General features: G+C 52.4%; 8 protein-coding genes across 8 annotated transcripts; 4 read left to right on the plus strand and 4 right to left on the minus strand.

The window, feature by feature from the left end:
• Positions 1-102: 102 nt before the first annotated feature.
• On the plus strand, positions 103-3,576 carry CPAR01_05448 (benzoate 4-monooxygenase cytochrome P450; the record flags this gene model as incomplete). Its single annotated transcript, XM_060489726.1, has 12 exons — positions 103-259; positions 319-413; positions 472-552; positions 603-713; positions 769-1,002; positions 1,060-1,083; positions 1,919-1,988; positions 2,058-2,631; positions 2,703-2,813; positions 2,865-3,135; positions 3,194-3,354; positions 3,414-3,576. 12 exons carry the CDS (start codon positions 103-105, stop codon positions 3,574-3,576), a joined length of 2,052 nt encoding a protein of 683 aa, XP_060351192.1.
• Positions 3,577-3,897: 321 nt separating this feature from the next.
• On the minus strand, positions 3,898-6,127 carry CPAR01_05449 (BCL4p; the record flags this gene model as incomplete). Its single annotated transcript, XM_060489727.1, has 9 exons — positions 3,898-4,057; positions 4,134-4,294; positions 4,350-4,614; positions 4,679-4,789; positions 4,860-5,028; positions 5,122-5,517; positions 5,699-5,795; positions 5,854-5,961; positions 6,056-6,127. 9 exons carry the CDS (start codon positions 6,125-6,127, stop codon positions 3,898-3,900), a joined length of 1,539 nt encoding a protein of 512 aa, XP_060351193.1.
• Positions 6,128-7,251: 1,124 nt separating this feature from the next.
• On the plus strand, positions 7,252-8,532 carry CPAR01_05450 (uncharacterized protein; the record flags this gene model as incomplete). The annotated part of the gene is made up of 1 exon (XM_060489728.1): positions 7,252-8,532. One exon carries the CDS (start codon positions 7,252-7,254, stop codon positions 8,530-8,532), a length of 1,281 nt encoding a protein of 426 aa, XP_060351194.1.
• A 1,154-nt stretch (positions 8,533-9,686) lies between these two features.
• Positions 9,687-13,292, minus strand: CPAR01_05451 (stress response protein NST1; the record flags this gene model as incomplete). Its single annotated transcript, XM_060489729.1, has 1 exon — positions 9,687-13,292. The coding sequence occupies one exon, from the start codon at positions 13,290-13,292 to the stop codon at positions 9,687-9,689; it is 3,606 nt and encodes a 1,201-aa protein (XP_060351195.1).
• A 7,041-nt stretch (positions 13,293-20,333) lies between these two features.
• CPAR01_05452 (GTP-binding protein rho2) lies at positions 20,334-21,326 on the plus strand (the record flags this gene model as incomplete). The annotated part of the gene is made up of 5 exons (XM_060489730.1): positions 20,334-20,368; positions 20,549-20,627; positions 20,706-20,711; positions 20,779-20,970; positions 21,036-21,326. 5 exons carry the CDS (start codon positions 20,334-20,336, stop codon positions 21,324-21,326), a joined length of 603 nt encoding a protein of 200 aa, XP_060351196.1.
• Positions 21,327-22,203: 877 nt separating this feature from the next.
• CPAR01_05453 (uncharacterized protein) lies at positions 22,204-22,722 on the minus strand (the record flags this gene model as incomplete). The annotated part of the gene is made up of 1 exon (XM_060489731.1): positions 22,204-22,722. One exon carries the CDS (start codon positions 22,720-22,722, stop codon positions 22,204-22,206), a length of 519 nt encoding a protein of 172 aa, XP_060351197.1.
• Positions 22,723-22,779: 57 nt separating this feature from the next.
• Positions 22,780-24,876, minus strand: CPAR01_05454 (uncharacterized protein; the record flags this gene model as incomplete). Its single annotated transcript, XM_060489732.1, has 2 exons — positions 22,780-23,202; positions 23,533-24,876. 2 exons carry the CDS (start codon positions 24,874-24,876, stop codon positions 22,780-22,782), a joined length of 1,767 nt encoding a protein of 588 aa, XP_060351198.1.
• A 1,254-nt stretch (positions 24,877-26,130) lies between these two features.
• CPAR01_05455 (uncharacterized protein) lies at positions 26,131-27,232 on the plus strand (the record flags this gene model as incomplete). The annotated part of the gene is made up of 3 exons (XM_060489733.1): positions 26,131-26,490; positions 26,544-26,607; positions 26,685-27,232. 3 exons carry the CDS (start codon positions 26,131-26,133, stop codon positions 27,230-27,232), a joined length of 972 nt encoding a protein of 323 aa, XP_060351199.1.
• Positions 27,233-27,725: the final 493 nt, after the last annotated feature.

Here is a 27,725-nt window from a genome sequence, read left to right on the forward strand (position 1 = left end):
TAGTATCACTTCGTTAGCATAACTGTGGGGATATAAACGGCATGTGGAACATCGAATCTAATCTCAAAGGAGTTACAGTTGGAAATGTTGCTCCATAACACAATGTCTACTCGTACAGCTTTAGTTACGGGATCCGCTAATGGCATCGGCCGAGCCATAGCACTGCGCCTGGCGCAAGATGGTTTCCAAATAGCCATTGACGATCTTGCTAGCCAAGAAGTCAAGTTGAGAGAGCTACAATATGAGCTTGAACTGAAAGGTCAGCTCATGGATATGAGCTTCTCACATATTCCACCCACGTCAGCTGACAATGTGGAGGTGTGCGGACTGCTGTTCTTACTGCAGACATCAGCAACGAAGACGATGTCGTGAATTTGATTCGAAACACATCAGAGATGCTTGGAGGGATTGATGTAAGTATGAATCAATACGCCGATGTCAAAGTCGGAGCTAAGCTGGGTGGGTCCACAGGTGATGGTCGCAAACGCTGGTGTGATTCTCGTCAAACCGATCCTCGAAATCAGTGCCAGTGAATGGGATAAAGTGCAGGCTGTAAGTTTCTAGCCCAAGACTTCTGTATTTCACGTGTTGATATGACATAGATCAATGTTCGGGGGGTCTTTTTGTGCTATAAATATGCAGCTCAGGAGATGATCAAGCAGGGTCGAGGCGGTAAGTTGGTCGGAGCTTGTTCTATCTCAGGATACCGACCAGTATGCCACATCAGAACTCTAGTAACGTGCAGAAAGGAAGTTGACGAATCTGCAGTCTCATTTCGCGCCAGCATACTCCGTCAGTAAATGGGCTGTTCGGGGGCTCACCCAAGCTGTTGCTATGGACATGGCACAGCACGGCATTACGGTCAACGCATACTGTCCGGGCATGGTCCGTACTGATATGTGGGAGACCATTGACACTAGCCTTACAACTAGAATGGGACTTCCCAAAGGTGCTGCGTTTGAGAACGGTGTTGCGACCCGCATTGCGTCTAAGAAACCTCAGGTATGTCTTGGCCGGTGACGATTAAGCCTTATGACAGCTGATCAAGGCGAAATGCAGACTCCTGAAGACGTCGCTGGTTTGGTAAGTTTTCTGGCAGGAAAAGACTCGGATCAGATCACTGGGCAGAGTTTGATCGTAGACGGCGGTGTAGTATTCTCTTAGGGAACGTTTCCTTCAGTGGGGTACAATTGGTACGCATCCAAAGCGGACAGTTGGGCAAAGCAGACACAGGGTTTCATGGAAGTAGCAGGCGCTAGTATGACAACGTTTGACGTAATTCACGGTTACTTGGACTTATCGCTACTCTCACCTTTTGTCCTGTCTTATTGAGAGTTGATCAACAATGTACTATTGTATTCAGTATGCAGTTTAATGCCTATTGGTTCAAGGTAGATGACCACTTATGCAACAAAAGTTGGTTCTAGTATAGCCACCCTAGTCCTTACCTCCGTGCGCTGACCGGATGAGCACAGTATCTCGCCGTCGCTGAAAGTAGTAAAAGTCCGAGGTGGGGATCTCGGCCGGAGTGAGCCTTCGGGATCTGCCTCAACCAGAAATGCCCGGACTACAAATAGAAAGTTGAGCGTAGCAGTCAATATGTGTGAGGACGGGTAGTCGACTTTTGCGAGCTTAGAGATCATTTCACCACGAGGTTCAAGGGAATTTTAACATGAAGTCTCAGATAGCTGGCCTGGTAAGCTGATTGTGTAGCTCCCATGTCAGTAAACCTTTTCCCTAATCAAAGCGCTCTCACGTAGGCGTTGGTCGCCGTGGTTCTGTACAAAGTTGCAACATGGTGGTTCCATCCTTTACGAAAGTTTCCAGGCCCTAAATCGGCGTCACTTAGCAATGCAAGTTCTAGCACTCCCTCTTATTGTGCTGTGCCGCGTGCAAGTACTCACACATTCTTATGTAGGCTTTGTATTCGTGGAACTTCATGAGTGGTCGTCAGCCGTATCGTCAACTTGAGCTACACGAAAAGTACGGTGAGTTGCATGACCCATGTGCAGACACCTACTCTGGGAGTGCTCGCTCTGACTCTTTTATCGTACCAGGGCCCGTCGTTCGCGTAGCACCAAACGAATTAAGCTTCAGTTCGGCATCGTCATGGCAGGATATCTATGGTGTACGCAAGGGTGTTGAGCCTTTCATCAAGAGTGAATTCTATGATGGGGGCAACTTCGCCGCGGAGGCCTTGTCTATCGTTAGCGAGCGTGATCCCAAGAAGCACGCAGAGATGCGTAGATATCTTGGTACCGCATTTTCCGACAGGTCTCTCAAGTCACAAGAACCGATGGTCGCTGAATGTGTCGACCGCCTTATTGAGAAGATTGGAATGGTAGACGTGGGGACTCAAGGAACCGACATGGTCATGTGGTTCAACCTCGCCACCTTCGATATAATTGGAAGCCTGGCTTTTGGCAAGGACTTTGGCGGTGTCGACTCGGGCAAGGAGCACTTCTGGATTTCGATCGTCACCAAAAGCTTGCGTATGGGGGCTCTCGCCGACTGCTTTCGCAGATTTCCAGCCCTCGCCGGCATTGCCCAGACAGTGTTTTCTGGCCTTATTGACAAGCTTCTCAAAGACAGTCGCACGCATCAAAAGTACACCATGGATTTGGTTCAAAGGTTTGACTGCACACATCCCATGGGCAAACGCCGTCTTTTTGTGTTGCAACGCTAAGGCCCTTTTCTGGTAGTCGCCTGGCCTCACAGTCGGATCGAGAAGATTTCCTCACGAAAATGATCGAAGCCCGTAATGAGGCGGCAATATCGGACGCCCAGATTGCAGCACATTCTTCTGACTTTGTGTAAGTCGCCCAAGTTATCCCTTATGAAACGTACTCATAGTCCTTTTCCAGCATTGCCGGCAGCGAGACGACAGCCACTACTCTTTCTTGCATGACGTACTACCTGCTCAAGAACCCTGCGATTCTGGCGCGCTTACAGGATGAGGTGCGGTCAGCTTTTGTTAGCTACGAGGATATCACTGCGGTGACGGCGACTCCATTGAAGTATCTCAGAGCCGTGGCGCAGGAGGCTATGCGCGTCTATCCTCCGCTTCCTTTTGCCCTTCCCCGTGTAGTACCCAATGGTGGCTGCACGGTTGATGGTCATTTCTTGCCAGGCGGGGTGCGTACTTACATTTCCTTGCCTTGGGAACTCTTAGCTTACATAAGTTCATTTCAAGACCACAGTTTCGACGAGTACCTTTGCGGCAAGTATGTCATCCTCGAACTTTGACGAGCCGTGGGAATTCAGACCTGAGCGGTGGCTCGTGGACAACCCAACGGATGACCTCGATGCAAGTCAGCCGTTTTCATATGGAACACGATCATGCATGGGACGAAGGTGAGTTCCAAATAATGATATGGTGGTTTGAGGCACGTTCTAATCATCAAACGTCGCAGCCTTGGCTGGATGGAAATTCACACAACTATGGCGAAGCTGGTCTATAGGTACGACTTGGAGCTCGCTGACGAGAGTCTCGACTGGCACCGGGATTCAAGGATGCATACGTTGTGGGAGAAGCCTCGTCTGATGGTGAAGCTCAAGCCCCGTGTGTTTCATTAACAATATGGCAGCTATAAATCAGGCTTTGCGGAGAAGCTTTCGAATTTTCACACTGTTCAGTCGTGTTCATGATGCTTAAAGGTCTTCAAGAATGACTAGCCCAAGACCAAAGTCATGGGCGCCGACCACGCTTTGCTAGGCTGACACTATATTTCTGCAATGATGGTTGGTCGGTCGTGATACGAAGCAAATTTGAAACTTAAACGTGCATGAACATGGAATATTGATCGTGACTTTTCCTCACTCTCGCACCTCTTATGGCCTTTCACATCCCTGGCGCGGCTGATTCTTACCGGCTGTGAAGGCGCTCGTTGGCTTCAATCAAGGTGTTCTATGCGTAAAACGGACCATGAGTGCGGGTTTCCACCACATCACATGTAGTTGGCTTTCCTGTTCCCAATCTAAATCTTTGTCAACCAGCTCTAGGTCGTACTGCCACAGCATCTTGGCCAAGATGAGATTGATTTCCATGTATGCGAAGCTTGATAGTCGTATTAGCATGGGATCGCTTGTAAACTAGGGTGCGTTCACAAAGCGTTAAGGGCTGCAAAACTCACTTTTGTCCCAAGCATCCCCGAGGGCCCATGGAAAATGGCTGGCTAGCCTCGCGGACATCTGTGGATCCCGCGTCTAGCCAGCGTTCAGGCTTGAAGCTTTTCGGGTCAGAGAAATACCCTTCGCTATGCGTCAGAGTCCACGTGTGCGTGAATACCTCAGCCTATAGGCACTCTCATCAGACTCTATTCTTTTGATTGTGCTTCAAGTTTACTTACACCCGCTGGGACGTAGATATCGCCGACATTCATGCCTGGCGATAATCGCGGAAACCCCTGAGAGCCCGGTGCATACAACCTAAGGCCCTCGCTGATGACGGCCTGCAAGTATGGGAGCTGGCGAGCTGCAGTGGCATTGATCTCTTCGAATGAAGAGAATTTTGCCGTTATCTCTGTTTGAAGCTTTAGTAGACACGCTGGATTTTGGAGCAGATAGTATGTCGCCGCGGCAAGGAATGTCGCAGTCGTCTCGCCACCCGCGATTCTATGAGTATATCGTTAGCAAAACCTCGAGCATTCCCAAATGACCTTGAACTGAGGGGACGCACGTCAAAGTTGACACATGGGCTGCCATCTCTTCTTTGCTGATAGCTCCCACTTCGTAACTCTTGACAACGGTAGACAGAAAGTCATTGCGGTTTGACTTTTTGGATAGACGTCTGTAGTTCCAGGGTCAACAATCAACCATGAGCTACATGCACCCAAGCGTGAGGTTAGTATTTTACGTACTCTTCGACCTTTTTCCGGCTATACTGGGAGTTCTGATTTTGGACAGCAAGAGTTGACGGGAGTAGCACGCGGGCTGCTGTAGCCACAAAAGGGAGACGACGAAGGTTGTCAACCAGTGTGATGAAGTATAGATGGCTGACTATGATCTCCGACCAGCTGTGTGGCTTTCCTATAATGCGAAGTGATTAATATTGCGATGTTCTGCTTGGCCATCTCCGAGCTAAAGCTTTAGGCTTGAAACTCTCAACTTCTATTTACTTACCAGCTTTGACACTATGAAAGGATTCGCCAAACGCCATTTCGCCCAAGGAGTCAAAGGCTATCATCTCATACCACTTGGTCATGTTGAGACCCTCAGTTCGGAAACGATCTTCCCCAAGCCGATGTACGAAAGCGTCGACTGTCTTGGTAATAATATCTTCCTGGTCCAGCAACATCTTTGTGGAAAAGGCAGCAGAGAGCATTCTGCGCATTTGGCCGTGCTTATGAGGATCACGCTCACTACCGATGCATAATGATTTGAAGCCTGCGCCATAGATATCGTAAAACTCGCTTTTGGTCACTGGTGCTGCGCCTGCAGCGCGGTGGCCGTAGATTGCCTTCCACGACTCCACTGAAGCAAAGGAGAGCTCATTGGGAGAAATTCGGACAACGGGCCCTATCAACGTTCAATTTATTAAGTATTTTTCATGGCTTGGGGGGAGGAAAGCCCTACCATGTTTGCGATGCTGCTCTTGGATGGCGTAGTGAAAGCGGCCAGTCTGAGAGTGAAAGATTCGCCAGATCTAGGGCGAGAAACTTGAGCATTGCAAGTCCAACTAGATCCAGCTAAGGCGTACTCACCAGACTGCATCTTCCTAATAGCGGTCCTGGGAACGCGGCAAGTTTATGGAAATACGCATTATAAGTGCTGGCTGTCAAAAGGTACAAGACGACCTAGGTACGTTAGTCTTGAGTTTCAGTGAAGCTTTGTGTCATTCAGAGTAGTTCTTACAAGACACAATAATAGAGCGGCAGTGCTTGAGACGGTTAGCTGTGCAGCTCTTGCTTGAAGAAGGTGCAAGCACTCTTTGTGGGAAATGGCTCGATCAAGCATCGCGTCCTTTGGAACATCAACTGATGCTCTTCAGCATTTACCACTATGCTCGATGTGTTTGCCAGCAATCTAGCCTGTGAAATGTCGCTCTAAATATCACAAGCTTTGTTATTCCGTTTTCTGGTGACCTAGCAAAGTTCTGCGTTGTATCCCTGACGGATCCGAAAGACATATTGGGTGCGCAGCGTAGGTCTTCGTCTCGTCGGCCAGTTTCCGTTTTCGGAAGTGAGGTTTCCAATCCTCACCGCGCTAAACCTTTCTCAGTAAATCCCGAGAAATGCACGGAACAGCAACGCTCCTTGCACCAATTACAAATAAAGCACCGAGAATGGCCATTAATATACAAGAGATCAACATCCAACAATTCTTGATAGCGGCAAAAGTCAGCCAGTTTCGACTGAGTGCGGCTGACTTTGAGTCTCATCAGCGCGACAGTTATGCCGTCAGGTGCTATCGAGAGGGGAATTGTCATGATGTGGCATAGTCAAAAGGACCAGTTTTCACTCTTCGAGACAGAATTGTCAGTCCTCAAAATCTGTCTGATCAAGTTAAACTTTGTAATAATGCGAGGTGTGCCTGAATCAATGGTCATCAGTATGGCATCGCAGAATGGTTCCAGTACTGGACCACAAGTGTGGCCTTTCAAAATCCAACGATGCCGCCAACTCTTCGCATTTCGAGGCATTCTTTCACAAAAATAGGTTTATTTTCATCCTTATATTATGGAAAGACCGGCCAAACTTAACTCGTAGGCAAGAAATACACAGCAGTGGCGGAAACCCGTACGAATGAACCGCGCCTCAACACGAGCCTCGTACGCCTCAACACCTCAGCCATGTGGGCGGCCCGTAAACCATTCTATGTTTGGCAGTAAGCTCGTGGTTCACGTCAAGAAGGGCAAAAATCCCATCTTTTCCATCTCAACAGTGTCCCTCGGCTATGTCATTTGGATGCGGCAATGTACCCGGGGGGAATCACTTGATTGGGGGAGCTGTGCATGAACCCGACTTGACGACTTCAAATAAGTTCTCCGAGGGAAGACCATCACGAACGCCACCTCTGTCGCAAGACATCCGCATTGTAGGTAGCTTACCATCTGGCGGGTTCACTGCTACGGACCGTTGTTGAGATGGATTGGCATTCTACCGATCGGCTTCTAGCGAAACCAAAGGTTATATAGATCCCCCTTGAAGTCTGGTTGAAGCTTGGCATGTTGCCACTTTCTACCAGCAACTCTTTGATTCCAGTCACATCCAACAGAAAACAGTCTGACATATAGCAAGTCGATCACTCATCATGTCACTCAGCGTAACAACCGTACCCGACGAAGTCACCAGCATCTCTCCCATCTCTCACCTCGACAGCAAGGCCCCAGGTATTACCCAGAAAGCCATCCAAGAAATATCTACCTCCAACGATGGGTACTTCCGCTTCAACCCAGTCATCGTCATGCTCATCAGCTACCTCGAACAAGTCAGCCCAGGAGGCCTAGACTCCGCAGTCCGCTCCGCCCGCGATAAGAATCCAGACTTCATGTCCAAACTAGCCATCAAAGACGCACACTCGTTCCTGACCTTCGCAAACGACCTCCTGAAATGGGTGCCCCGCGAGAGCTTCGAAGGCAAAGACATCTACGACATCCTCTGCACATTCTACTTCGTGCTAGATCAACCCTCTCTCCGTAAACTCCAAACTCCAATCCGCCCAGACTCGCAAGGCCTTACCTGGCTATCCTCCTGGATCGTAGTCTACGCGCAACTCGTCGGCCAATTCCTCGACACACCCGCCTCCATCACCCCTTCCTCCCTCCAATCCTTCGCAACCTCACCCCCTTACCGCTTCCATGAAGCAGAAATCCCAAAAGGCGGTTTCCGGACCTTCAACTCCTTCTTCACCCGCCGCCTCAAACCGGGCCTTCGACCAATCGCCTCCCCCGACGACGACAGCGTGATAGTCTACCCAGCAGACTGCACCTATGACAACTCCCTCGCCAACCAAAGCGTCACCAAAATCACCCCGTACGGCTCCGTCGAGATCAAAAACGTCCGCTGGCCGATCAGCATGCTGCTCCAGGGCAGCGCTCACGCCGCAGACTTTGACGGCGGGATCTGGATGCATGCGTTCCTGAATACCACAAACTACCACCGCCAACACGCGCCCGTGTCGGGCAGAGTGCTCGAGGCGAAGAATATCCAGGGCATGGCGCATCTCGAGGCCGATACCGTCGGCGACGGACAGGTGCGTATGATGGGCGGGGCGGACGCTTCCGAAAACCCAGGGTATCAGTTCCTCCAGACAAGGGGGTTGGTGGTGATTGAGAACCCGGTCCTCGGCAAGGTTGCGTTCTTGCCCATCGGGATGGCCATGGTATCGTCTGTGGACTTGTTTGTCGCAGAGGGGGATGTGGTGAGGAAGGGGGACGAGGTTTCGTGTTTCCGGTTTGGAGGGTCGGATGTCATTTGCATCTTCCAGGAAAAGGCCGGGTTGAGGGTTGAGGATTTCATTCCAACGGCTGGTGGGGTTTCAAAGTATGGGAGCATCTTGGCTAGAGCGCCGATGGGAGGTTCTCGCATGTAAGTCAGGCTTTCAGAGAAGTCGTCCAACGTCTAGACATGTTCTTGGATCGTTTCCTTTGAGATCTTGCTCTAGGCTGGCACCTAAAGAAGATGTAATCAAAGCTGCTGAACTTCGCGATATTTGGGACTAGGAGTTTTTCTTTCGAACAAATTACAGCCATGGAATTGAAGACAAAACAAAGACAACATGATCAAAAAGAGAAGTTGCGTCAATCGCTGACGGGAATTGAGCCCGACGTGGCTAGTGCTTGTTAGTGACATGTTCTAGAGAACATGAGAGAAATAGGGAAAGTAGCATACGGGTCGAACCCACAACCTTGAGATTAAGAGTCTCACGCTCTACCGATTGAGCTAGCCGGGCAACCGGCGTATATATTAGGGTTGGATGGGTTCCTCAGGCCCAGGATGGCTTCATGTTCTGGATTTGCTAATTTGTGGTTCTGTGTCCAAGTGGGGAGAAGAGAAAAGATTTTGGGAAATCCCCATTGTGGGTGTAGGGTGGGACACAATAACAAAGCGCGCATCGTGATGTATGTGGGGAGTGGATGTCTTGAAGGTTGGGTTGTGTTCAACATTAGCTTAGATTTGGCGTACTTTGAGTAAGTGAGTGGCTCACTCGCAAGTTGCATGGATCACAGAGCCATTTCTAGTAGTCGAGGCTCATCTCTCTCTTTTTCATCAGTCGGCAATGTTGTCATGTCGTTCACAAACGGCACAGTCATGTTAATCAACAACCACAAGACCACGAACGAGGGCATACTGAAAGAACGCAGATAGTCTCTATTAGCCGCTACGCAGGCACACAAAGCCATGCGGAGGATGCTCGCTTGGAAGGGAATCGCCCTCCATGCGCTAGCTATCCGGGCAACCCCAAAGAAGGGGTTCGATTACTGAGTTTTGAGAAAAAAAAGAAGAGTCCCATCCTTCACCGACTCAAATGTCCCCTTCAAACAATCATGACCAAGGCCAACTCAGGGCTCGGGTTGGCTTACTGGCCTTCCTATTCTAATTCTAGCGAGAAGTGCCTCTGGTGGCCCTGTTGATGCATCCATTCTGCATCGCGCGGAACATGACACGACGGTGAAGTGCATCGGTCGAGGATGCAGAGCTCTCAGACGAGGCAACGGGCCTGGGACTCTCGCTAGACAGACCACTCTAGTGTCCTCTAGCCAAGAACGCAGGTGCGCCGCTGCCGATGATGGGGCTTCCGATCTCGCCTGGTGCACCTACGGGCCTATGGGCAGGATACGCCATGTCGTTGAACTCAGGTACCCATCGCATCAAGTGCTGCCCTGGGCCGTTTGCATCCAACTGGACCTCAAAGGTGCCGCCACCATTCTGCAGGTTGCCTTCTGTTTCGGCGAGAGCCAACAGATCAACTTCAGGGACAGACTCAGTCCTATTGAGCTGGTCAACCTCTGCCTTGACCGCTGCTAGATCAACAAAAGACTCTGAGCTCTTCGGGTTGCGGGCTTGCAGCTCCTTGCAGGCTCGACACATCATGAGCCGAATCGTCACCGAACGAGGGTTTCCCGCCGTACGGATCGGAGGCATAGGCTGCATCATAGTAGGGCTTCCCCAGGTCGAGTTTCCCACTCCGGGGGCCACGGTGTATGACATTGGTGAGGGTCCCCACAAGCTATTGTTGATGCTAGAAAACCCATTGTCGAATGGCAGTGGAAACGCTGACCGTTGCAACTGGCTACGGTGCCTTGCCGCATTGATTGCTGCGTTCATCGGGTCCGATGCATCATCTACCAGGACGCTGCTGCCAAGATGCTGTTGGTTTGTGAAGTCGTCTGATGCATCATTTCGGTGTCCCTGAACCACACTACCTGGTCGTCCAATGGGCGCTGGCCTGCCGATAGGCTGTGTTGGAATTGGCGATGTAGCTGGGTCGAAGCTGCCGGAATGTTGTCTCGAATGTGATCCGGGTCCTGGCGCCATGTTTTGCATATGGTCGCCCATGGGCTGTGGGAAGCCAGGAGGTGGGCCGGGCATGAAGCCACGTCCAGCTGGCCCGTTAAGACCTGGCGGAACGGCCATCATGCCTAGAGGGGGAGGAGGTCTGCCAAACCCGGTAATACCAGGCGGACCAAAGATGTTTGGGTCTGGCAGACGATTTCCCAGACCTGGCGGCGGGTTGAAGCCGGGTGGAGGCATGCTCATAGGCATGCCGAAGGGGCCAGGCTGCATCGGGCCTTTCATACTCGAAGGTGATATGGAATTGGGATGGGGTAGCGAGCTTGTGGTCGCCACGCTAGTCTTCCATGAACCAATCGGCCCAGGACTCATGCGGCCGGGTGTCGCAGGGTGTGGCGATGGGTTTTGGCTGGCAGTAGAGCCTGATCGCGAAGCTTGGGATTCAGGCAAGCTGGTGTCCAGTGGCTGAGAGGCATGCTTAGGACGGATTGGTGTCGGAGCTTTGGGAAGAGCCGGTGTTGCAACGGGTATCTTGGGGGACGCATAGGATGCTGGGTTGGATGGATGTGTCGGAATCGGTACTGGGTGTTGCGATAGTCGCCGGCCTGAGGTGGGGATGGGAATAGGAGCAGCAGCAACCGTGGCAGCCTTTGGGGCAGCCTTTTCCTCCTGCTTGATGCGATCCTTGCTTTCCTTCTCAGCCTTGGCCTTGGCCTCCTTGTCGCGTTTGGCCTGTTCCTGCTTCTCTTTGCGCTCACGGAGCTCCTTGTCCTTCTGGTCTCGGATTTCCTGTTCGCGTAATCGTGCTTCTTCCTTGAGCTTCTGAGTCTTCTCGCGGGATTCGCGCGCTTTGCGTTCTTGCTCCGCGCGCTTCTCTTGCTGTTCCTGGAGTCGGCGTTGTCGATCGGTCTCTTTGCGAAGGCGTTCTTCTTCTTCCAGTCGCTTCTGCTCTTCTTTCTTTCGACGTTTCTCCTCCGCTCTCATTCTCTGCTCTTCCACCTTTCGCCGCTGCTCCTCGAGTCGAGCGGCCTCCTCTGCAGCCTTCTCGGCCTCCTTCCGCGCCTTCTCCTCGGCCTGTTGCTGTTTCTTCAGCGCGGCCTTGTCCTTGCGCTTCTGGTTCTCTTTGGCCTTCTTGGCTTTCTTCTGAGCGGTTTGCCTATTTTCCTCCTCGAGTTCCTCGATGAGCTGTTGCTGGCGTTGCTTGGCGACCATGTCTCGATAGGCTGTCAGGACCCGTTGCTCAAACATTCGAGCGGCGAATATTTGGAACATGCGACGACCCTCTTCCATGCGCTGTTCCTCGGTCATCGTGTCCTGATGATGACAACAGTAATGCTCAGTACTCGAGTGTTTATGGTCATATGTGTATTGAGAGGAGCTCACTTCTTCATCCTCGTATTCCTCTTCTTGACTGTCATCATAGTCCTCATCCTCCTCCTCATCTTCGTCGTCATAGTCGTCTTCGGGAGGAGGATGGTTATGATTCGAGTAAGAGCCGTTGGCGGGATGAGCGTAGCCGCGAGAGAAGTGCTCCTTGGCGTCCTCTTCTCGGGCCATGCGGCGTTCGGCGAGCTGCTCCATCATTTCGATGAAACGCTTGCCGTCGTTTTTGAGGAGGTCATCCGCAACGGTGAGTATGCCGCCTAAGTCCATGTTACCATATCTGCAGAGTAGGGAGTCCAGAAGCTGCATACCCTTGACTTGCAGGCTGTTCCCAAACGTCAAGAAGTCGGCAACGTCTCGATCGTGAGGGTGAGTATCTTCGGGGGGTTCATCTTCGTCGCTGTACTCGTCGTCTTCTTCGTCTTCCTCTTCTTCCTCCTCCTCCTCGAGATCCTCCTCCTCGTCGCTGTACTCCTCCTCTGGCTCCTCCTCGTCGTCATCGTCGCCTACATGTTCCACTATACGGCCGCGTGACGGTGGTTGGCCTGTGTAGGATGACGGAATGCGTGAAGGTCGCAAGGGGAATTCGCGGTGAGGGGGCAGAATATGCGGTCCTTCTCCGTTGTTCGCAAAGGTCTCGAGCTCCTCATAGTAAGCGTCGTACAGGCCTTCGAGTTCCTCCTCAATGGCGGTGCGCTTCCTGCCACAAACAGTACAGCTGCATGTATGCTTTTGCTGCTCCTTCATCTTTTTCAGGACGGCGTCCTTTTCGACCTTGACTAGCGACTTGCGCTCGTCTTCGCCGAGACCCAACCAGAACTCCTTGATGCGCTCCCGCTCCTCCTGCGAGCTGGTGTTCCAGATCTTATCCTTGGAGATACCAGGGCCACGGGGCGTCAATGGCGAGTGGGAGTGAGAATGAGGAAACGGAACACTGTCGTACTGGCTGTTGGCCAGCTGCGGGTTCTTTCCGTTCTTCTTCTTCTTCTTTTTGGACTTTTTGGATTTGGTCGCGGAGAAGCCGTTGGCATGGGGCCGGTCGTCGGTAGAGTGATGGTCTTCGGGCTCGTCATCGCTGGACTCCTGATCCTCGTCATCTTGGGCAACCTGGGGTTTGGGCGCGGGCGCACCAGGAGCAGGACTCGGGCGACGTCCGTTTGGTGGTTGGACAGCGGCTTGCTCGGCAGCAGCTTTGGCGGCAGCCTTTGCCCGACGCTTCTGCTTCTTTCGATTCACAGTAGGCGCTGAGGGGTCAGCACCGTTGGTATCGAGGGTCTGGACGCTGGGCGCCTTTGCCGACGAGGTCGGAGTAGAGGGTTGCGAGGGTTCGGCGGAGGGGGGGCCTTTCGGGACGGTGATGATCTTGGAGCCATCCTTGTTTGTGTATCTCGCGGTGGACTTTGTATTCGGTGACGCTGGCGTCTGAGCTGCCGGCTGGCGATGGTTGGCCGGCATTTCTAGTCTCTGCTACGAAGCGAGCGACGTCGATGTCATAGAGAGGGATAGATGAAGGGTAGTTTGCGGTTGTGAGTGCGGTGGGGGAGTAAGCGCTGGATTCGGGTTCGGCGAGAGGGATAGAGAGAGAGGTGAAGTCGAGCTCGAATTCGGCGGTCGGTCGGGTTCGAGAATGAGGCGATACTGGGTGAGGTAAAGCTATGTGGAAAGATGCGTAAGCAGAAATAAAACCACAGCTGCCCCTCTTCGCAATGACGCTCGAGGTGTTCGGAGAGATTGTGTGTGATTGAAGTTGGGTGGGCGTTTGTGGGTAGCGGCTCGCGAAAGTGGCAGGCGGGATGTAGCGCGCTGGGCGGGCTTTGGGCGGGCTGAGGGTGGTGGTGATGAGGCAGGACTCACAGGTGGAGGCGAATATTATTCGAGATGGGGCGCCGGGGCAGCCACACTTGTGTCTTGCCAAGGGGACAAACAGTCCGCCGTGAAGGTGCAGCACGAAAGGCCAAAACGGTAAAGGGTATGATTTTTGTTGGTTTTTTCGGCCTTGTTTCCTCTATCGATATTCTTCCTCTTTTTTTGCCCCTGAAACCACCACCTTGCAGGTTGATGATAGTTCAACTTGAAAGGCACACGAATCGAATCGCAGTGCAGTCGCAAGGCTGGTGGTGGTGTTGGTGGTGGTGGTGGGCTTGATTGGGGCTGATGAGTGTGTGACAAGCAGAGCGCGGGCCGATGATGAGTGCCTCTGTGTGGTTCGTTGGTCGCTAAATTCCAAGGTTGAGTACCTTGGATTGGATCTTTAGGTAAGGCAAGGTGAGGTACCTTGGGAAAGAGCAGTTCGAAATGAGTTAGGTTGGGCAAAAACGACCTCAATATTTCAGCGGAAGGGAGGATGAAGAGCTGAATGGATTGAATTATCCGCTGTTCGAATTCCTTTCCTTTCCATCAATGGGAAACAGAGAACGACACCCATATGGTAGGCGACGATACCAATGTCATGAAAGTAAAAGGATGGAAGTGAGGTACCTCTGGATCTCTGATCCAACGGATGCGTGTCGTTGTTCGTTCCGCTATGGGCGGAGGGAGGGATTGAAGGGAGAGTGGGATTGCATGTCATGCCCAGGTCACTCGTCAGCAGGTTTGCGTAGGAGAAGTACATCACAGGGAGGGGGAAGTGACAGGTGGTGAGGGACCTGAGGCAGGGGCCCTACCCAATTGCCTATCACTCGGGGTGTGCACTTTACCAGGCTCACTCACATCAGGAACTTGGAAACCTGGGTCAGTAAGGTAAGGTACCTAAGGAAGGTACCTTTGGTTGGTCCCATCAATCAGATTTCAAGGCCAAAAGAGGTGAGAGGTTTGTGCCGTCGTCCACGTGACTGCTTGCCCAGCGGGTCCAATTACTTTTGCGTTTTGTGGGGACCCAACAGAGCTGGCTGCACTGAGTGGCTGACAAAGCTGCAACCTCTATGGCCTTTGCTCGTGATTGAGCTTCTTGCCTGAGGCTCTCTCTAGCTGAGTAACCACTGAACCAGGCATCAGGCTTTGGTGGATTCCCATCTTGAGATCCAAAACCCAGCTGACATGACCAGATCCCGATATTCACCCTGGGCCTGGAGCTTACCTAAGGCCCTGTGTCTGTGCCTAACGGAATGAGAACCCGGAAAGTTATTCGATTTCGAGGCCCCTAGCCAGGCACCCAGGTCCGTCCCACGATTCAAGGTCCAAACACCAAACACCAAACACCGCGATGCCTGTCACGTGCGAATCGGTTCAGGATCTGATGTCATCTCAAGACCTACAGCCTCCATATAGCAAGCTGTATGGGTAGCTTTCTCAATTAGCTCTTGTCCCACGCATCCAGAGCACCCGAGAAGCTTGGCCACCGCCATTGACCGCCAAGTGAAGCAGCTCGCCAAAGCGCGGGTCGTGCCATCAACTACATACATCATCTTAGAAGACGATCGTCCTTCTTTCAAGTCTGCCAAAAGCGAATCGTCCAAGTGTTTTCCAGCTGGGTCTGACATACAAGCAAGTACTAGCCAGCTGTCTCGCTCTCAGCAAACTTTGGCAGCTCCCTGCGGTTCCCAAACTACCCCGCTGTCAAACAAGTTAGTCATATGTTTGGCAACATTCGTTGTCACAAGCTCCGTGGCAACAAGCTTCTGGCAGCGCAGCTGTTCCACCTATGCTCTCACAAACTCCCTCGTAAAACATCTCATACCCCCCAATTCGTCGACGCGATTGGCCTTGTTTCCCATGGACTGTTCAACTCCAGGCACGCCAAGAAGGGAGGACACGCAAACCAATTCAACTTTGGCGGATCAAGAATCAACACTGCCACTAAGAAAAGGGCGGTGGTTGGGCTCTATGACTGTCAAGTGTCAACAGACTCTCGCCCTGCCCATATAACTATTGGATATGCTTAGTTGTGCCCGGGACAGCCGGCGGTAGTTGAGGTCAGGTGCCTCGAGCGATAGCGGCGCTCGGAGGTTGAGGAAGAGAACATCCCACCCGTTCCGAACCATCCCGCATTTTCAGCCTCTAACCCCCGGAACCGCGCGGCCACCGACAGTTGCGGGGACGGCCTATGGAGATCTCAGTCCCGGCGGCTATGCCATACTTTGAGGCTACGGTTACCGGGGAGTGCTATGCTTCCTGGCCGACTCGCTCTGACTCTCTCTCTCAGCATTGGCCTCGATCATGATATCATCAAGATATATCGGGGACGATGAACGCCGGCCAAAGTGTACAGTCATGGGGCAAATGCTGGACGTTGTGGATTCCCGCTCGCCGATCAGGTTCGGCAACGTGCACGCATCAGACAGGTGTGACCGGCAGATCCTGGACGGGAGCGCATCCTAATTTTGCGGGCAGCGATGCAATGGAACACCATACTCCTGGACCTCACGCGAACAGTTAGCCAGGAACGTTCTGCCTCACAGGGAGACCCGTATAATGTATCCCGTCGCCGTGCGACTAGCAGCCTCGGAGGTCGACCAGAGTTCCTCGCAAACGTCCAGTTGTGTAGTATCATTGGCTGCAGGTGACGACTCTGAACGAGAGAGCACCAGGAACGCTCGAATGCCAACACAGCCTCAATCAGCCATGCCATGGTATCCATAAGGCGGGCCAGGCGGGGTACCCACCGCGGAAGTTGGGTCCACAATGCTGTTTGTATGAGTGTTTACGGAATACATGTTGGCTGAGAAGCGACGAAACGAGAGCGAGATGATGGGAAGGGGCATCTCTCCGCCCATTCTGTCAACAGTCTCCCGGACTCCGATGACGAAACGAGCCTGTTGACCCCGAGGTGGACACAAGCTCACCGGTACTTTGGTGTATTCTAAGAATTCTCGCCAAGCAGTGACTGCGCAGCAGCTGTGTCGGACCAGGCCATGAAGAAAGAACCCAGCTCGTTGGCGAAGCTACGTCAAATTTCAAAGATGCCAAAGTGCATACCAAGTCTTTTGCTTGGTTGAGCTTGACACCAATAACCTCGCGCCAGCAACTCTCAATACCGACGCCATTCGGATGGGCTTGCCAAGCGAGTAAGCAAAGTTCCCTGTCCTTTTACGACGCTCTCGATGTGGCGTGCCGGGCACTTGCAGATTGGCCGCGAGTTGTCTAGAAAGTCGGGTGCTATAAGACGGCACGGCTTGGCAACACAGCCTATGGCGATGAGTTGCACAGAGATACACACGTAGCACAGCGGGACGGTTGGGATGTGTGGGATGGCCGCCGCACAGCAAAGCAAGAAGCAGAAACATGGCACGCGTGTCTTTTGCTACTGGCCAAGAAGGTTCTTGTGGCTTTTTTCTTCCCAACCGGCACTCCAGGGACTACCTACCCAAGCAAATGGGCTGCAGGCTGGTAGGTGCCTTAATAAGTTCAGGGCTGGCGGATGACGGATTGGGAGCGCGGGATGGGATGGGATGGGACGGGGAATTATGGTTCGGAAAACAAGTACCCGGGGGCGGTTCAATACTAATGACTTGGGAATGAAAGAGGATGAGACATACGGCTTGCCGGCGGAATCGGTGCCGTTACGGCCATCCGATGTTTGAATGCTTGATGCTTTAACGTCCTCTTCCCTTCTCCGTCTCTTCTTGACTTCTCAAACGTGGAGGTACGTACGACATGATGTAAGTAGCTGACGATGACTTTGATGACAGATTCTCAACTCAGTTCCTAGCCAGGAGGAGTCTCGTGCCGCGTAAATGGGCAACATCAATCTACAATAGGAAATCTAGAACGCTACAAGTCAAGAACCATTCAAAGTCAGCGATCGACGTCTGAAGAAACCTTGGCAACGATTTGTGCTGTGTCCCATTGTCTTTCAAGCTACAGTCTTTGCGTCCAGGAACTTGGGATGTCCAGGACAAGGGGCGGACGATTGGGGGGGAAACAGATCGGGAGTACCTTATTTTAGAAAACTGGGCGCACGGCGGCGCAAGAAAAAAATGGAGGGGCGCCCGGAGGTCGGGTAGGTTAGCTCAGCCGTCAGCGGTAAAACGTCCGCTCAAAGGGTGTCTTTGGGGACGGAGCCCGTATCTTGGATCGTCATTGCCAAACTGATTTAGCATTTCTCTGAAAGGTAGATACATCATACGTCAAGCGGAATACTGACCATCTCTCCGAGAGAATGCGAGTATTCGTGGTCTCGGTTTCGCCTTGCTGGTCTATCATAGCAGATTAGGAACCTAGAGCAAGTCGCATAACGATCTTGGAATACGTGTACCGTAGTTACGACATGGCCCTTCCATGGCCAAGGCCAATCGAGGCCAATTCAGTGTTGATGGAGAGCTCAGGGTAAGGTAGTATCCGTAGTACCTTACGACCTTGGACTAGACAGAGTTCCGCCTGTCTGTCATCGCTCCGCATAATGGCGTGGGATCACAGACTGGTTCGTGCGAGAGAGCAAGAAAGAGAGAGAGTCATTGATGATGACGGTTGAACCATCACCCAGAGGTTTGGACCTGTTGCCTTCTTCCCTCTCCCCAGCCGCGTCAACAGCAAAGCGTTTTGCATCCAGCAATCTAGGACTATCCTGGACGGGGAGGGCGCCGGCAAGCAAAAACGAAGACACTGGGGTGCTAGGACCGGACATTGATGGGCCTGCCGTAGTTTGGGGGCTGGGTAAGGACTCTGAGTGAGGGTCTGGGCCGGACGGGCCTCAACTCCAGAAACGGTACCATCCGTGTGTCATCGTCCCTTTTTTTTTTTCTTTCCTTGGTGGTATTGTTCAATGTTCCTTGTGGACAGAAAAGTGCTAAGGTAAGGTATTTGCTGTGCCACAACACGCGCCGCTTGGCGCACCCGCACTTTTGTTAGGTCAACCGCCATGGTCTTGGACACTGAGCAGATAGAGACCAGAACTCAGGTCCAGAGTGACAGAGTCCAAAGAGAATTGAGTTGAGGGAACCCGCACTGCCCTGGTAGAGAGCATCGTCCATTCTCAGGGTAGCTTCCGTGGTGGACTTCCATGTCCCGGTTTTGTGTTTCTTTCTGACTGCAAGGTACGCGATACGTAGCTACGCAAGCAAACATTACAGAAGATGAAAAAATAAGAAGAAAAAAAGTACAGACGATTACTGTTGCTGTACGGATACCTGGCCAAGGTACTTTAGTAGACCTGTTGCTCTTCTGGTTTACAAAAGTCCCTTAGCTGGTGTTTTATTTTCTTCTATTTTCTTACTCGCTCTACTCAAAGCATCTATCTGTCCATTATTACGCCCTCTCTCGGACTAGTTATCAGCTTTCTCGAATGAGAAAACAGACACTCGAATTGATTGATCAACTCGCCAAGATCCAAACAGCAGCAAGAAACAAAACAAGCTTGGCAACGAACTGCGAGTAACGGTGGGATACCGCCCGTCACTTTCGCGCTCGCCCGTCTGTGTGCTCCGTCCTCCGTACCCCGGGCCACATTGTCCTTCTCAAGTCCCCCCTTTGGCCCGTCTGTCTGCCTGTCTGTCTAGTAGTTAGCTCCGGCTCTAGCAGTTAGTTCTTCGGTTTTCCTACACAGATATTCCTATTTGTAGCTGTACGGAGTATCCGTACTACGGGCAGCATACATACTTGGGTCCTTTCCCTTGCCATTTCTTCAACGCGCGATTACCCCCGTGGAATTTCTTCAGCTCGTATTCCCAGCCCAGCTGCAACGCCCGGCCTCACCAGTTTTTGTTTACCCCCGAATCAGCCGTTCAGTCACGTCCTCGTTCCAGTTGGCTGCTCCCCGGGAACGAAGGAAAAGAAAGGGAAGAGACGAGAAGTGAGAGAGAAAAAAAGATACAAGGAACACCCCCCCCCCTCCCCTTTCGCCGCACCTAAGGTATCTAAGAAGGTATTCGCCCATCGGCCTTTCGTTCCTTCCCATCGGCCTGCACTGACCCTCGGGCCCGTTTCTTTCCAGCTGCATCTTTCTCCTCCACTACGGAGTACCTTACCGTTGTACATTTGCAATCCAATTGCCAACAGCTTTAAGCTCACTGTCGTCGTCCACCACACATCCCACGACCACTACAACTTTCTTCCTTCTCTCCTCTTCCTCATCACCTTTCCATTCTTTCCACTTCCTCCCGACATATCCGCCATTACTCACTCACTCCGCATTCCCTTTTTGAGATCATATCTCCACTCGGCGCAGAAAAGGAGACGAACGGATTGATCCCGCGGCACCCACCTCCTCAAACACCCAAATATTGTTTACTGGCACAATCCCATTTGTCGCCTTCTCCGCCCCCCGACGCTTGCTACCTGCTCCCACCCCGATACGACCCTGCGACGTACGGATCCCAAAAAGACGAACCCACCGATCGCCACTATCGACGACTTCGTTTAACACCCTCGACTCGCAGCGCCCACGATATTTTCTTGGGCCTCGTCTCGATCTTTTCGACGCCGCAGTGCTCGACGTCGAAAATCGGCTCGGACGAACCGAACTTCGATCCGCCCGTCAATTGACTTCGGGTCGCCTATCCTCTTTCCCCCGACGACCCTCTCGCCCGATTCTCAACCACAACCACAACCACAACCGCAGCCATGGCAGCAGCAAATCCCACCAACGTTATTCGGAGGTACGTCGCCTGTTCGATTCCCATCGATCTAGATATTCGTCGGTCTCCGCCGCTGGCCACGCCCTCTTGCTGGCCACGCGCAAAGCTCTCAACATCTCTGCCTGGTTCTACCGAGCAGGGGCAGCCTGACTTCTGTAACCCATCTTATCTGCTCTTTGCTTGCTGACATGCTGCCTCCAGGAAACTCGTCATTGTAGGGGACGGTGCTTGCGGAAAGACTAGTTTGCTTAGCGTCTTCACACTTGGATATTTCCCTACCGTATGTTCAATTTAATAATCCTCCCCAATGATCTGATCTCGAGTCTCAGGATCTTTGCTAACAATTGGTGTTTTGCAGCACTACGTGAGTACCACTGGCGACTCCTCTCTTCGCCCCAACGACCGATTTCCTAACGAGATTTTACCTTTAGATTCCTACCGTCTTCGAGAACTACGTCACAGATTGCAGAGTAGATGGAAAGTCGGTGCAGCTTGCGCTATGGGATACCGCCGGACAGGAGGACTACGAGCGGCTACGTCCCCTCGCCTACTCCAAGGCGCACGTCATCCTGGTCGGCTTCTCCATCGACACGCCCGATTCACTCGACAACGTCAAGCACAAGGTGGGTTTGAAAATGATTGAGGTATTTGAACAAATTAGGGCTGGACAGCTGACAGTAGGCTACAGTGGGTGGAAGAGGTTACTCGACTCTGCGAAGGCGTCCCCATCATCCTCGTCGGACTGAAGAAGGATCTCCGCGAAGACCCCGTAGCGATTGAGGAAATGCGAAAGAAGTCGATGCGCTTTGTCACACACCAAGAGGGCGACGCTGCCGCCAAGGAGATTGGAGCCCGGAAATACCTCGAATGCTCCAGTTTGAGCGGCGAGGGCGTCGACGATGTCTTTGAGGCCGCCACTCGCGCCGCCTTGTTGACCTTCGAGAAGGGCGAGGGAGGCGGCTGCTGCGTCATTCTGTGAAGGAAGCAAAGCCCCATCCATCATTCACTATTCTGCCCTTTCGACCGACAATGAGTGCAGGCACGACGCAAGCGAACTGAGGTAATCCTGAGCGGACTTTTGCTGGAGAAATCAGGCTGGATCACAGAACCATGAGAATGCGGGCTATTTACCGTATGTGAACATCACGCCGGGTCCGACCCAAGAAGCACAGAATCACCTCAGCCAGCTCCCACAAACATTGTTGGGCAGCTGGCTTACCCAAAAAGGGCCCCAAACAGGCCTGGGTGAATGTCACTTGGTCGGTACCTCAAACTCTCAACAAGCTCGCCTGGTTCACACACCTTTTACAGCTATCGCGAAAAAGCATGCGAGTTCAACTTTAATCCTCTCTCTCTTTTCTTCCCCTCAAGCGGCGTTACAAACAGCAGGAACAGCGCAAAACACTCAGCGGAAACGTTATTTATGGAAGAATCTAAGGGACTAGCCCTTTTTTTTTCTTTCCATTGTCTGTATTAATAGGACAGCAACCCACATAGAACGATTGCACCCAAAAGTTCAAGACTAGGAAGCTGGTTATTTGGGGGCTTTGGAGTATCCACGTTCTGCTCTCTGTCAATGAGAGATGGCAGTCACTTTACGCAATAAAACCGATTAAAAGTTTCAAACCCCCTGATCCAGAGCCTTTCCAAAAACGTTGATTAGTGACATGTGTTTTTTTTCTTCCATTTTGTACACTAGTTCATACAACAGATAGTATGCTACAGCGGAATCGACACTCGGCGTGTCTAGATTTTTGGTACACGGCTGATGAGCAAACCCCTTAAGACTTTGTCCACCCCCCTTTTTTCATTCTTTTATTTTCCCACTCCTGCTCATCTTCTTGCAACGGCATCATCTACCGCTTCCACTCGTGGTTCCACGCCTGTCGAGCAGGCGTCTCGCTCTGGTAGCGCGCGTACTCAATCGGCACGGCATTAGGTCCGTAGACGCCCTTCTTCTCCTGGGCGACACGGTACAGCCACCCTTCCTCCCGGGTTCCGGGACCAGCCGTGGTGCGGAGCTGCTCGTTGGCGGTGTACATGCTCTGCTGGATGCGGAGGAGCTCCCTCTCGCGGGCCTCGCGCTGCTGGCGCTGGAGGAGGAGCCAGGCGCGGTGGATGGTCCAGTGGCGGAGATGGCGGTTGCGAGCCATGCGCAGCGCCGGGGGCGCCTCAGCGAAAAGCTGCTGACGAATGTTTGCTATACGGGCGACGTATTCTGGGTTGATGACGTTGTCCGACTTGGATTTGCGGGCGGCGAGGGGGGTTGTGGTTGAGAGGGAGCGGGTTGTCGTGGTGGTCATTGGGACGGCGGCGGGTGTGGAGGTGGTGAGGGTTTGGCGGAGGCCGCTGCGGAGAGGTGCGAAGGAGGCCATTGTTGTGATTTTGGGGGGATTGAGTCTTAAGTGACGGCTTGTGACGAGGCTGGGATATCAATCGTTGACGGGATCGGAAGTGGGAGGTGTCGGGCGGTGTTTTAGAGGGCGGCCTCGTCGTTTCTTGAGCGGAGGTTCCGGATTTGCGGCGCGAGGAGTCTCGTTCTTCTCTATGCGCTGCTGTTGATGACGCTTCTTGCGCTTGGATCCTGCAACGACTATCTCGGCTTGGGTGTCGTCTTCAATTACGACCGGGTGGTCAACTGCAGGAGCGTGTTGGGCTTCGGGCTCTGGATCATCGAGATACCGTAGTTTGATTCGGTGGTGCGCGGCTACGACCTCGTCGGGGATCGGAACGTTGGCGAACACGTCGTGGTAGTCGTTTTCGAGGGAGAGATGTCGCTGTGCTGTTCGAAGGAAGAGAGCGCCAGCGTCGGGGTGGTGTCTTCCCACGTATTTTGCGTAAAGGGAGTGGATTGACTATCGAGGGTATCGTCGTTAGTAAGGTGAAGGTCTGGCGATGAAGCTCGGTGGGAAATTTTGGAATGGGGAATGGAAGATGGAGCATGGTTTATCCGGGCTCTGCAAGCTGGCTTGTGCCTGCAGGCGGGAGTGGATGGGATGGGGGAGTTGAGACCCCTGCAGGGCGTGACATTTCAGCGGACCCTGCTTAGACAACTTGGAGCTGTGCAAGTCATCCGCCATCCACAATCATCTACACTATTTCCATTTGCCATGTAAACCATCCTCGACGACAGGGAAAGAGGAAGAAGCAGGGACCTGGGGATTAGAAAATCCTTCGCGACTTACCTGGCAGATTGATGCATCATACACCAAAGCAACACTGTACTCCTTCTGCTCAAAAACGAGTTCTCTAGCCTCCATCTCGTCCTCCACTTGGTGTGATCTCGCAAGATTATTTAGCACTGCACCTGGCGACACTGGGACTAGACTTCGATTGAATGACAAGACCATGAAGAGGGGCTTCAAGGTCTTGATCAAACTTTCGATGTTCCGGGTTGTATCTCTGGACCAGAGCCCGTCAGCGTCGTTGTACATGTCCCAGACGAGCCAGGCAAACTCCCGTACGACTGGACTGGAGTCGAGGAAGCGCGCGTATGTCGCCGGGAAGCCTCCACCAAAGTTCAACATCCACAAGGTGCAGATTCTCAAGAGGAGCTCATCGGATGGATCGTCGACCCTTTTCAACAGTTCCATGCACTCTGCTGGAAAGTCCAGAGTCAAAGAGGAGGAGGCGGCGGAGAATGCCATGAGGGTCACGAGCTGTGCGAGAACCTTTGGAAGGAGTATCTGCAAGCGCATGACATCCTCCCTGGGATCGCGGGGGACGCGACCACGATAGGCGAAGTTCCGTCCATTGTAGGAGAAGATTGGGTCTCCCGCTGTGTGGCCGAGGAAGTACCTCGTGTGTGCCAGCGACCGGGCGACCCTGAGTACCTTACTCTCTTCCACGTCCTCCTCCTCCTCCTCCTCCTCCTCCTCCTCCTGCTTATTCAGACTCGCATCCTCTTCCGAGACGGCGGCGGTCAGAGAGGAGGGTCTCTCGCTAGACAATTCAGTCGGTGGATTGGTGCTCATGTCTAGCTCGAGCCACACAGGGTCCCAGTGGGCCTCGTTCTGGCACATATCCATCTGTACCTGGAGGTGTTGTCGCTGCTCCTGAAGCCGCAGCGCCGTGGGTTTGACGAGCTGTTCATCGGCTCTCCACAGTAAGTTCGCGTCTGGGATGAGACAGTCCACCGTGAGGCCCATATGATCCCAGAGATCGAGGATGGAGTCCTCGAGAGCAATCTGCTGGCTCCGTGAGACTTGCAGAGCTAAGAGCGCGGTCTTGCAGAGGTCGTTAATATCGGCACGGGTTATCTGCCAGATGCTTCGGAGGCCGTGCCTGTCGAGAAAAGCGTTCCAGCTCCGATGGAGGCCAGCGTCTCCTGGGGACCTATCAAAGGGACCAGGAAGACCTAGGGAGGACATGCTGAGGTATATTAGTTGGTGGTTAGTAGCTTTCCGCGTAGTCACCAATGTAAGTGATGGCGAATACGATGCTGCTGATTGGCGAGGATGACGACGAAGAAGTTGACGATCGAGCTGATCAATGGTCGGCTCTTTCTCTATTGAGTCTACATACTTCATGGGTTAGAGCAGGAACTATCCAGGAGACCATTCCTGGGCGTGTTGTTTCGGAGAAAAGTTATGCTTCGGAGAAAGACCATACTTCCTCTTCTTACCTTGCTGTGGATGGACTTGATGAACATTCAGTGTAGCTGGCATCGGGCACCGAAATGCCTCCGCCATTTCCATCAGCTCAGAACTCTCATTCATTCGTTATCTTCAAATTGATTGCTACGTAAGGTTATTCTATGGTTTGACTGGTCGATGATGAAGGCTGGATGTAGTCTCAGCTAGATCAGATCGCTTACGACCACCACGCGAAAGGTCATATTCACCTTCGTCAACAGCAAAACCTTTGACTATGGACGACTACGTTCAGCATTGATATCTAACTATTGTTTACCGTAACCAAGCGTGTTCTCCTGTCTATGGCTAGATTTTGTATTCATGAAACCCTCAAGGTACGTAGCATATTGCAACAGGACAGAGTAAAAGTCGACCTTTTGAACCTCTTTGACCATCATTTGAGGTTCGTATGAGCAGAAAATTAAGTTTGTGGTTCTTCAGAAAGGCATCCCGTTGTCATAACTAGGACGCATCTCATAGGACTTTCATGTCTACCCTTATCCTTGATCTACACCGTGAAAGCCTTTTGCCAGATCCATGTCTCGAGGTCACTCTGAAAAGACCCGGCATCCGGCTTGACCAGCCTTTGCTTCTCCGATGTATGCAATGCCAACAATGGGGGCTTCATGCTGATGGTAGTAACCCTAGTTGAGTTAGTGTCTGATAAAAGCTGCCATCTCATCTAGCGGCTTTCTGATGCCGACAAACGGACGTTCTTCTTTGGTACGTGCGGGCCTCCACAAAGCCGGTTTGCCGGTGCCAGCTGCCTGCCTCCCCGCATAACCCACCGGCGCACCTATTAATGGATGCAGCTTCATGGTGATGACCGAGGATGTAGCTCATCAACACCACTCTTCCATGTCGCCATCCATGCGAACATAGAGCTAGGCGTCTCAAAAGTCAATGCTTCCTCTTCCCCAATTTCCATCCGCGGAATTCGAGACCTCATCATTTTCTCCAGAAAAGATTGGGGCATACATCCCTGACTGGGAGCAGCACATGTCACAGGACCTGCAAGGAGACGTCTGATTGAACTATTGTTTCCCGGAATTCTTCCCGAAAACCCCCACGATCGTGATTCCGCGTCTCCCCGAGCCGGAACCTGAACCACCACAGTAACTCATCAAGACTTATTGCTTCGAACCAACCATGGAGCATGCTCTCAACGCTGAAGAATTCCTGGTCGATGTCACAGGAGGAAACATGGCAGTCGTACGGTGGAAGCACACACCAGACGCCTCAGACTTTGACGATGCTGCGGCGTTTGAGATTATTCGCAGGGCCATCATTTCAGAGATGAATGACCCGCAGAGGCTCCGCAAGGTCGCGGTCGAGATTGCGGCCTTAATACCAGCACTTCGGCCCTCTGATGATGTTTTAAAGTCTGTGTGGTACCTGTTTGTGGGGTTGGCGCAACAGACGTCCTCTGGAAATATTGCAATGCTTGATCTGGTGGTAATTCTTGACCATTTAGCTCTGTCGCCAAGGACGACGGCTACGGTGACGGTGGTGAGTTTTAGCTTGGATTTTGTCGCACAATACTGGTTCTGATTGCTTTGCAGGATGGTTTCGAGCAATTGAGCCGTCTTCACGGTCTAAACCAAGTCATCAGAGACTGCATGACCTGTAAGTCTACATCACCGAAACCTGAAGGCAACTCTCAAGGATCGTACGCTGACATGGAGGAACAACTCCCAAAAAAGCACCATACCAATCGACCGACAGGATGGAAACCCTCACCCGCTGGATCAACCTCAACGCCTTCGCCTCCCTCCTCTGGTCCTACAACCTCATCGACGGCCGCGACTACGCCATCCAACAACTTCGCACCGCCTTCGAAGACCGCCGCTCGTCAGATGCCAGTGACCGTGACGGTGCCGACGCACGGCTCATGGCTGCTGCGCAGTGGGCTATTCACTCGTGCCAGCGTCTGTATCATCTCTCCGTGACGTCTGAGGCGACGTCGCCGGCGAAGGATCCGCAGCAGACGACGATGAGTGAGGGGACGGGAGAATCCAACGGGAAGAAGGCGAGAAATAGCAGCAGCAGCAGCAGCAGCAGTGCTGAGAGATGGAGGTGCGGGCCGCGGTTCAAGGGCCGCGCGGGGTTCTCGTTCAGGAGATGGGAGTTTTGGCAGCAGGCGTTTGAGGAGGCCAAGGAGTTTGGGGATTGTGGGAGCGAGACCAAGGTCGAGGCTGGGGCGGCGGCCGGGATGATGGAGAAGGTTCTGTATGCTGGATTTGAGGTTTAGAAACGCGGCGACCTCTCTGGGCGAGCTTCCTGGTGGTGAATTTTGCCACAGCTGGATGGAATTAGAGATTGGATTTGCGCAGGAGGCTAGACTGTTTCCGCATACATCGTTCTTGGGACTGGGGATTGGGGACTGCAAAGCTCCGGAGAGGGCTGTTCCAAGTAGTCAGAGCTGGGATCGAAAAGTCTCGTTGATATTAGCATCGTCTTGTACTTGAGGAGCTAAGTTCAAGATAGCGAAGAAGAAAAGGGGTATATGATGATTGTAGTCTTCGCCCAGAGTTAATTACCTTCCAAGCCTGTGACCAGCTCGGCCATATTCATTACTCGTTCGCTTTCTTCGTCATTGAATACAAGCAGTTTATGCAGATACGAGGAAAAGTCTTAGGAAGCCATGTAGGATGCCCTTCTTTGCCATTATTCTGTCCCCTTTTGTCTCTACAACCGACTTGTCAAGACGATCCCATCGACAGCTTTGTTTGGTGTCAGTCTAC

Source organism: Colletotrichum paranaense, assembly GCF_030867605.1.
Source record: "Colletotrichum paranaense strain IMI 384185 chromosome Unknown Scaffold_4.1, whole genome shotgun sequence".
NCBI classification, from domain to species: domain Eukaryota; kingdom Fungi; phylum Ascomycota; class Sordariomycetes; order Glomerellales; family Glomerellaceae; genus Colletotrichum; species Colletotrichum paranaense.